General features: G+C 40.9%; 1 protein-coding gene across 1 annotated transcript; it reads right to left on the bottom strand.

Moving 5' to 3' along the window:
* Positions 1 to 240: 240 nt before the first annotated feature.
* Positions 241 to 944, bottom strand: LOC109244634. Its single transcript, XM_019411753.1, has 2 exons — positions 510 to 944; positions 241 to 372 (listed from the first exon to the last, which is right to left on the bottom strand). Exons 1-2 carry the CDS (start codon positions 942 to 944, stop codon positions 241 to 243), a joined length of 567 nt encoding a protein of 188 aa, XP_019267298.1.
* Between the last annotated feature and the right edge of the window lie 9,895 nt (positions 945 to 10,839).

Genomic DNA, 10,839 nt, shown 5'->3' with positions numbered 1-10,839 from the left:
GCTCTCTTTTCCAGTGCCCTTGGCCTTCAAGAGCCAACACCCACTCCGCCAAGTCCTCACCATTCACCTCTTCTAAGTTCATGAGGCAGGCTGCTAGAGGGTCTTTTGCATTAAGGACCTCATTAGCTTCCTCCATGATCACATCCATAGCTTCTATCAAAGAGCAATTTGCAAACTCACTGGGTCGGCGCATAGACTTTTGCACATTAAATGTTATTTCTTCGTTATTTAGCTTCATTTTTATCTCCCAGTTTCAGAATCAATCAGAGCTCTTCCTGTGGCCAAGTACGGACTTCCCAAACTTATGGGAATCTCCTCATCAACCTGGCAGTCTAGAATGACAAAATCTGCCGGAAACACAAACTTTCCAACCTGCACAAGTACATCGTCAAGAATACCTGATGGCCTTTTCACCGTCGGTCAGCTAGCTGCAGTGACATGGAAGTGGGCCTTGCTCTTCCAATGCTTAACTATTTATAGATAGCCAATGGCATCAGATTTATGCTCGCCCCCAAATCACACAACGCTTTGGCGAATGCATAACTACCTATGGTGCATGGAATTGTGAAGCTTCCAGGGTCGGATAGCTTATCCGCTATAGGTCTTGTCACAACAGCACTACAGGTATGAGTCAATATCATAGTTGCCAAGTCTTGAAAGTCGAACTTGTGAGACATCAAGTCATTCATCATTTTTGCATAACCAGGCATCTTCCTCAAAGAATCAATTAGAGGAATGTTTACCTGAATTTGCTTCAACATTTCCATGAATTTTTTGTACTGCTCATCCTTCTGATATTTATCCAACCTATGCGGGAAGGATGCTGGAGGTTGCTTCCTTCCTGTGACTTGAGTTAGATCCTGCCCCATCACTGTTTCTAATGCCTGCTCTTGCACTTTCTCAGTCTCCTTTGCAACCTCCTTTTCTTTGCTTGTTTCCTCCATGTTGTATTGTTACCTCCGTTAACCCTGTTGAATTGTCCACCTCAATTGGTATTGGCACAAGTATCTCAGTTGGTTGGCTTTCGTGAGAAATTTCTTTCTCTAGATCAAGATCTCTACCATTTCTTAGACTCACCGCCATAAGCTGCTGCGGGCCCTGCTCTTTCGGATTGACATGTGTGTTTACAGGTAAAGTCCCTTAGGGACGATTATTCAGAGCCATAGATACCTGCCCTAATTGAATCTCAATGCCTTTTATCGCTGAGTCATGTGCTTCCACCTTCTCTTGCATTTTTCTATTGGACCCAATTAGTTGTTGCGGCATTCCTTTAATCTCAGACAAGCCATCATCTTGTCATACTATCTGTTGTTGTTGAGGCTGTTGATAAGCTAGATGTTGATTTTGCTGATTGTATCCTTGTTGTCTTTGGTAGGGCACAACTTGACTCTGTGGTCGCATAGCTCCAGGATTATTGATGTTATTGTACTGCTATTGTGCTGGTCTATACTGCTGGTTCTGCTGCCCCCAATTCTGACTACCTTGCCTCTGGCCTCTATAATTGCCCACATAGTTCATATTTTCCTGATAGTTCTGGTTTTCACTTTCACCACTCCACAAGCACACATATAGTTATTTATGCATGGTGTACATAATCCCCCATTAGTCGTGTCAACTACATGGACCTGCTTCTGGCCTGATTCATCAATCTTCTTAGTGAAGATACTCATTTACGTCATTAGAGTGGCCATATTCTCGGCTATGAAGTTGTTTGGGTCCAAAGCTACTGAGTGAACTACAGGGGTGATTGTAGCGTCTCTTGTCATCCATCCTAAGTTTTGAGCCATTTTATCTAACAGGACCTTACACTCTCTAAATGATTTGCTCAAGAATGCTCCACCTGCTAAAGCATCAACGTTGGCCGTCAAGCTACCTACCAATCCCATGCAAAACCTTTGTCCCAACATCTGATCTGGAATGTCGTGGTGTGGACACTTAACCAGCATCCCTTTGAACCCCTCCCACGTTTCTTGTAGTGTTTCAGCTGGTTTATGCCTGAAACTCAATATCTTATCAACTTGCTTGGCAGTCTTATTGGGTGAGTAGAACTTGTTCAAAAACTGCTTGACTAATTCCTCCCAAGTGGTGATGGAGTTTATGGGGAGCAAATTGAGCCAAGTCTAAGCTTCTCCAGTCACAGAGAATGGAAACAATAACAGTCTGATTGCTCCCGGTGTCACATCAGGTTGACTTTGAGTGACACAAATTGACAAAAAGTTTTTCAGATGTTGTTGTAGATCTTCAATGTAAGACCCGGAGAACAGTCCCTTGTTCTGCAGAAGATGTAACATGTTGTTTGTGATTTGAAATGACTCTGCTTGTATCTGAGGGACTGCAATTGTGGTTGCCAAATTTTCAGCGGTGGGTTGTGCCCAATCATACAAGGATGCTTCTGGCACAAGCGGTTCCACACCCTAATTGTTCGGTTCATTCCTAATGTTTTGGTTGTATGACGTCCCCCATGTCTAATTCGATCTGTTCTGTCAGGTTTTGTTGTCATTTTGTCCTTCTTGTTTGCATGTGTCACGACCCTAAAACCGGTCCGGTCGTGATGGCGCCTATCATGAAACTAGGCCAGCCGACAAAATTCCCGAATTCAACCAGTATTCAATAAAAGTCATTTTCAAGCCATTAACTAATAAATAATCTCATAATGTAAGTCTAAATGAACAGTGCGGAATAAATAGTAAATACACAAGCCCAACATCGGGGTATCACAAGTCACGAGCATCTACTAAGGTCTGAATACGACGAAGAGTCTGAAAATAAACTATAACAGGCTAAAGAAGATAAGAGGAAGAGAGCAGGGCTGTGAACGCCGGGCAGCTACCTTGCTGACTTCGATGACTCTGCCACTGAGCAATCAACACCCACTACCGGGTTCAAAAATACCTGAATCTGCACACAAGGTGCACGGAGTAATGTGAGTACGCCAACTCAGTAAGTAATAAAAGTAAATGAAAGCTGAGCAGTAAAAAAACACTTAAAACACGTCATAACGCTACTGCAAATACAGTGCGCTCCCAAAACAGTGCAGAAATTATTTATTTCGTAAATCAAACTCAATTTCAGTAAAAACCCTTTCCTTTTTAAAAGAAAGAAAAACTTCTTGCAATAGTTTCAAACGAGTGATAAAAACAGTGAGTAAAAACGATAGAAACGTAAACAGCCCCTCGGGCAAAACATGTAACATAAACCGCCCCTCGGGCATAATATCAACAGAACCAGACCCTCGGGCTACCTCACAATCACTCGTAATCAGCCCCTCGGGCACAACATGAATCAAGAACAGCCCCTCGGGCAACAACATGAAACAACAACAGCCCCTCGGGCTACATCAAATCACTCACACTGGGTACCCGCGCTCACTGGGGGTGTACAGACTCCTGGAGGGGTTCCAACAGCCCAAGCGCTATGACAAGCCATCTCGTGGCATAAATCAGTTAGGCCCTCGGCCTCATAATAACAAGCCACCTCGTGGCATGCATCAATTAGGCCCTCGGCCTCACATAACAACAAGCCACCTCGTGGCATAAATCAATCAGGCCCTCGGCCTCAAAATATCATGAATCAGTAACAACCTGCTGCGGCGCGCAGCCCGATCCCATAATATCCTCACAACACAGGCCCTCGGCCTCACTCAATCAGGAATCTCTCAAGCCACTCGGGCAACAATAAAACATGATGCTCAGCCCAAAATATCATTTAAAATATCAAAACGGAGTAAATACGGGTGAGTTATAAAAACAGTAAAGTACAGCATGACTGAGTACAGATATTAAGTCAAAACAATGAGGAATAGTAGTAAAAAGCCCCTAAGGGTCCAAACAGTTGGCACGAGGCCCAAATATGGCATTCAGCCCAAAACATAGTAATACTTTCAAAAATACAATGATATCAAACAGTTTTCAATCAAATACGCGACTTAGCAGTCATACAGGACGGACTAAGTCACAATCCCCAACGGTGCACGACCCCACGCTCGACATCTAGCATGCACGTCACCTCAAAGCAGCACAACGATGTGAAATCCAGGATTTCATACCCTCAGAACAACATTTACAATCATTACTTACCTCAATCCGGTCCAAACTCTAGCCCGCGATGCCTTTGCCTCTCGAATCGGCCTCCGGATGCTCCAAATCTAGCCAAAAACAGTACCATACCATCACAATATGCTAAGGGAACAAATCCCACTCGAAAATAACCAATTTACATCAAAAAAATGCCGAAATTGGCCAAATTCGACCCCATGGCCCACGTCTCGAAATCTGATAAAAATTAAATCAATAAAATCCTTATCCTCCCATGAGTCCATACATACCAAGAACGTCAAAATCGAACCTCAAATGGCCACTCAAATCCCCAATTTACACTCTCCATTTCAAGCCCTAATTCCCCAATTTTAGGCTTTAAATCCCTCTAATTTCATGTTTAAACAAGTAAGAATCAACATAGGATCGAGTTTTTGGTTCAATAATCTTACCTCAAAGAAGTTCTCTTGAATTCCCTCTTCAATCTCCCCCAAGAAGCTCCAAAACCGACTCAAAAGTGGTGAATTATGGCCAAAAATCGCAAAAATGGCTATTTAAACATTCTGCCCAGCGATTTAATTCCTTCATCGCGATCGCGGAAATAGCCTCGCGATCGCGAAGCACATAATTTGACTGCCCTCATTTTAACCCTATGGGATCGCATAAAGCTCCACGCGATCGCGAAGCACTGCCTTAGCTACATCACGCGATCGCGGCCTCACCCACGCGATCGCATAGAACAAACCTCACCACTTCACACCAGCTCCTTCTCTAGTACGCGAACGCAACATTGGCCACGCGTTCGCGAACCATGATCTCTCAACAAATCGCGATCGCATTCAGACCTTGGCGATCGTACTGAAGAAATTTCACCTCTGCCCCACAAAACCTACGCGATCGCGGACCCCTCTACGCGATCGCGAAGAACTAATGTCTACATCAGAACTGAAGGAAAATCTGCAACCTTCAAAACATGAATTTGATCTGTTTAACCACCCGAAACTCACCCGAGGCCCTCGGGACCTCAACCAAACATGCCAACATATCCCATAACATCATTCAAACTTGTTCTAACCTTCCGGACACTCAAAACAACATCAAAACATCAAATCATCAACGAATTCGAGCCTAAGAATTCCAAAAACTTCCGAATTCCGATTTCGATCAAAAATTCTATCAAACCTCGTCCAAATGACCTGAAATTTTGCACACACATCACAAATGACACAACGGACATACTCCAATTTCCGGAATTCCATTCCGACCCCGATATCAAAATTTCCACCACCAACTAGAAAACGCCAAAATTCCAATTTCGCCAATTCAAGCCTAAATCTGCCACGGACCTCCAAAATACATTACGGACGCGCTCCCAAGTCCAAAATCACCTAACGGAGCTAACCAAATCATAAAAATCCGAATCCGAGATCGAATACTAAGAAGTCAAAACTTGGTCAAACCTTTCAAATTTGAAGCTTCAAACTAAGAATTGTTCTTCCAAATCCATTCCGATTATCCTGAAAACCAAAACCGGTGATTTACGTAAGTCATAATACATCACACGGGGCTAGTAATGCCCGAGAATTGGCAAGCGAAATGCAAAAGCTCGAAATGACCGGTCGAGTCGTTACATCCTCCTCCACTTAAACATACGTTCGTCCTCGAACGTGCCCAGAGTCGTTTCGAAAACTATCAAATCGCTGTGTAACCTTACCATGCACATCCCCGGGGGTGATCCCACGTCACCCTATCTCATGTAGGTCCGATAACACAACGCAACTGAAATTTCACAATCCATCCTAGCCCATGAACCTTAGAACCAAATTCCCACTTTCAAAATCATTTATAAGGTCAGAACCTCACATCTATACTCTGAACAAGTTCGAACCAGCTGTACCGAACCATATCTGTATCCAAGATGCAATTACATGATACACCACATAAATCAGACACTCGTAGCGACAACTTCTAATCACAGCAATTGCCCAAAATAACCGAATACCGATAATAAACCTATTGTCAAATAAAGCCCCATTCCAACACTTGCGTATATTGCCAATGATGAATGAAACACACAAAAAGTCGTAGCTATTCCTCAGATCAACCATTCATGAAGCTCCTTCTCCTTTGGCAAGGACCATAGCAAATTTCTATGCGAAACATCGATATTATTCTTCCAACATGCTGAAATCGAATCCGTTTGTGTTCATTCTAGATCCCAACGATCTCATCTAACCCAACACAACTACTCTGGTGACATGACACATCAACACAATCTAAAGCCAAAACTCGTGCAACCCGTGCACCAATAAGCAACAGTCCAAATATACTCAAATCATGAAAAGTGGCTCAAATGAGAGAGTTGTACCACAAGCTCACTAGTACTACCACAGCACGATACTAGGAATTCACCACACACCATAACCAGTACGCACGAATCTGACCCGAAGGATCACGCCTCCACATAACTTCGCTACAATGCGCGACCCTCTCCAAACACTGGTCCACATGAAGCACCTCAAGTCACTATGCTCAAAATCAACAATCTCGCGCTGTTTGATGTCTAGTACCAAACGCAAATCATCATAACCACTGCTGATACCCAATTTTTATTCATATATTTTTAATACATATATATACTTTCAAAATAGCACATATGCAGTTATAAGCATGCATAAGCATTTTTATAATTTTTCTATAATTTTAAAAGCTCCGAATCAATTTATTTCTTCTCTTTTTAAGTATCCAATAATTGTCCTTCAAATTACTTTTGTGATGAATTAATCATCTAAATTCTTTAGTTATGCCAACATAGTGTTTAAATATTTTTAGTGCATTTTTGTAATTATATTTATATTTTTAGGCTAAATTGCACATCTTTGCAATAATAGCCCATACTAATGCATAATTACATTATTGATGCATAAAATGGTCTTTCATATTTTTAAAATGTTAAACAACTATTTTAGATCATTTTTAGTACACGAAAATATTTTTGGAACTAATTTATTATTTTTATAAATTATGTAGTTATTAAAAGTGGTTATTTAAAATCTGGCCTATTTTTATTTCAATTTTAGTCCTATTTCAACCCAGTACCAGCCCAATTTCAATTTAAATTTACCCAGCCCAAACCCTAATACCCGATCCTGCCCCAAAACCCTTTCAATCTCGGCCGTTGATCATAGAGATCAACGGCCACAAACAGCCCCTTCCTTTTTTAGTCCCAAACGACCCCCCAAACCCTTCCATTTCCCACCATCCGCCGCCCAGAAATCCCTCTCCTCTCTCAAATGCTCTCAAAGCTAACCCTAATCGGACCGTATCGTCACTCATCTATGGTTATCTATGGTGGTTTTTCACCATCCCCAGGCCTCTAGTAGCATCTCTCACGTTGGTATTGCCATCTCCAGGGTCCTCAAGGGAACAGGGTTAGTTGGCTTGCATCTATGGCCCCTTTCTCGCCTGTTTCAGGCTGTCACGGTGTGATTCCGAGTAAGATCGTCCTGCATCGACTATGATCTATGGGTTTTTAAGCTTGTTTCTTCACCTTTGTGTTGTTCTCCTTGAAACCCTAATTTTTTCTTCTGAACCTCTTAGATCTCTACAGATCTGAGATGATTTGGACTTATTTTATATGAGTTTTACAATAACCTTGTGATTCTTTACAAGAATCGTATGATTTTCGGGTGATTTTTTCATCTTTCTCTAAACTAGGGTTTCCTGAAATTTCTTTTTCCAAAACATTTGGTAATTTTGAGTGTTTAATCTCCTGTTTCTCTAATTTCAACTCGTTTATACTAAAAGCCCTAAATTTTTTCGACTCTTTTGTTTGGTTTCTGAGTTACTTGTGTACTGACCGTGTTCTTGCCTTGGTTCTTGTGATTTCTCTTTAGCCATTTGAATGTCTCGTGGTTTTCTTGTCCTAAAATGCCTCTACTGAGTTCCATAGTTCATATTTTTTTACTGATTTCACATGTTTGTGTTCCTTCTGACTATTCATGATCAGACCTATATCTTTCTCCTTAAATCAGTGTCGTCTCTTGATTTAACAATTTGTTTAGTTAAAATTATGTGTCGAATCCTGACTATTCATCTCTTACCTTATTTTATCTGCTAAACTTGGTAACTCTTTACGTGATTTTCTCTTTGATTGAACCCTTGATTATTCTGAAGTCCTTATTTCCTGGTTTGATTTGAACACTTTTCATTAACAACACTTTTGATTCTTACCTCTCTACTCAGCTTAATTGAACTGCTTACCTTAATTAATTTTCCCTTGCCTTATTTGTTATTTGCTGATTCTTACTGATTGTTTCCTTAATTGAAACCCTTGTGCATTCACCCCTAATTACCTACTCTATACTCGATTTCCTTCCTTAAGTATCTGTCCCGCTTTTACCATTGATTATCCCTTAATTAAAGGGAAGACTTACTGATTTTACATGTGATTGATTCCCTGAATTTCTCTAATTGCTACATGATTGATTCTTTACCTTTTTTTTTTAACTCTTGATTGCTATATAAACTCCCTCCTATTCTCACTTCAAACACGAACATTAGTTCACAAAAGGACACTTACACTCTAAAGCTCTCTTTTCTTCTCTGCTACTTGTGATATTCACCGGTCTAGTCGGCTGAACGCCAAGGCTAGATATTGGAACTACATCTGCTTTATATTCTGTACTCTTTTCTTCAACTGGTATGTCTCTAGTTAAATTATGAAACCCAAACCCTATGTGTTCATTCTTGCACTAGTTCATCAGCTATGAATTCAACCTGTCTTCCTGCTTACTCCTTTGCCTAGCATGTCTAATCTCTGTCCTGTTCAATGTGTGATTAGCATGTCTACACTTCACCTAATTATCTGATACTTAACCAGCCTGTTTGTGAATATCTGTTCAATCCCCTAATTATGTGATCATGTTCGGATTTCTGTATTACATCTGTGATCTATGTCTTAACTATTTACTGTCCATGACTAGCTGCTAAGTCTCTAAGACCCTAAGTGTTTTATGCAGTTGTTGACTATATGTTTCCTCTATACCCTATCCATGTACCCCCAATGTGACTCTTATGTGCCCCAATCCCTTTATCCATATGTGAGATGTGTTTGTTGATTGTTTCTGAATCTGGATGTTTTATAACCAATCGATTGTCTGTTGTTTTCAAAAGAGTTTTGGTACTCTTCTCAGACTGTCTTTTACCACCAAACTATTTCCTGTTTCAGAAAACCTTTTCACTCCTAAAGTCATCTCCGTACTATTTTCAAAACTATGTCAAGCACTCTCACTTTACTCTTAGATTACTAGGTTCTTCCCCTCTTATATGTGTACTGCCTTGAGACCTTGGAGATCTCTCTGAACTCTGGCATATCAGGGCTGGCACTTCCACACTGCACAATCATCATCAGTTACTATTTGAGAAAAGTCTGGGTGTGAGCACTGCCCGGGATCCTTGAGGTCCTTAGGGAACTCTGACACACCTAGACATGAAATTGGCTATGGAACACTGGCATTTGAGACTACTGGAGGCTTGGCAAATCATTTCGGCCTACTGCAGGCTCCTTATAGCTTAGCTTCTATTTTATTTATGTAATTTATTTCAGTTCTTGGTCTGTAATAATTATTGTAAACAAACATTGGGGTGATTAGTGAAAGGGGTGGGTAGTTGCATATTGTGGGTAAAATCGGGTAGATAACCTTCCTATAGGGTCTATTTCAATTCAAAAAATGTGTTTGTTAGATAATATGCCTATAGGACCTGCTTTGGTGAATTCTGCATGCTTTACTTTCACACAATTAGAAGCCATGCCTATAGGATCTAAATCAGCTCTATAATTAGATATCATGTCTATAGGGTGTAAAGTAATTGAAGTTCAGTTTCCCTTACAGCATGTATTCAAATTCATATCCTTAGAAATCGTGTCTATAGGATTAAAAATGGCTTTAATAGAAATCATGCCTATAGGATCGAAAATCAGCCTAACTTTAACTCACGTCTGCATGTTCTGAATCAGATTAGCTAACCTACTCGTTTCTCAATCAATGTCAGTAGAAAGCATGCCTATAGGATTCAAATCGCCCGTTTGAAACTGTTTCCTGTTTTATTGCATCCGGGTCAATAATAGATACCATGCTCTTAGGACATCACTACGCCTAGGCAAGCCTATAGGGCGATTAAAGTCCTGCAACTATAAAATTGCGCCTTGTTATTGCTCGCACTCAGAAAGGTCTAAAAATCAGTAGGCAAATGGATTCAGTTCTTTCACACTTTGGTCCTAATTCAATACTGTATACCCTCAGCTCACCTAGACATCATGTTCTAAGGTTTTTCTCTTAAGCAGTTGTTTAAGACGTGCACTTATTTGTTTCTGCTTGTGGAGGTAAAATGTGAGCCTTTAATTGTTCTCTCCTTTAAATGCAGTCCTACTTGTTTTGGTTTAGGCTTAGACTTTTCTCCTTTAAACACCTTAGGATGGTATAGTACTACCAAAATTAGAGGTCCTAAATACCTCTAGGGCCATAAAGAAGGGACGGGTATTGCACGCATAGGATACTTTCAAGGCTGCTAGAACGCTTTAGGCTATGACCAAGGGGAGGGAATTAGGTAGTAAGGATATGATGACTACGCGCTAATGCCATGTGTAGCCCCTCGTTGAGGAGTGATTACCGGTCATTGTGTGGGTATGATCCTGTAGGCTAACCAACCTAGGACCCCCTTTCCCAACTCTCGTTGTTTAAATGAATTTACTCTTCTTTATATATGTGCAACCTATTCAAGCCTTTTCCCTTCTTTCATTACT

This window comes from Nicotiana attenuata, unplaced genomic scaffold (assembly GCF_001879085.1).
Source record: "Nicotiana attenuata strain UT unplaced genomic scaffold, NIATTr2, whole genome shotgun sequence".
In the NCBI taxonomy this organism is placed as follows: Eukaryota; Viridiplantae; Streptophyta; class Magnoliopsida; order Solanales; family Solanaceae; genus Nicotiana; species Nicotiana attenuata.
Note: the sequence above shows the minus strand (reverse complement) of the source record. Positions and strands in the feature narration are given on the sequence as shown.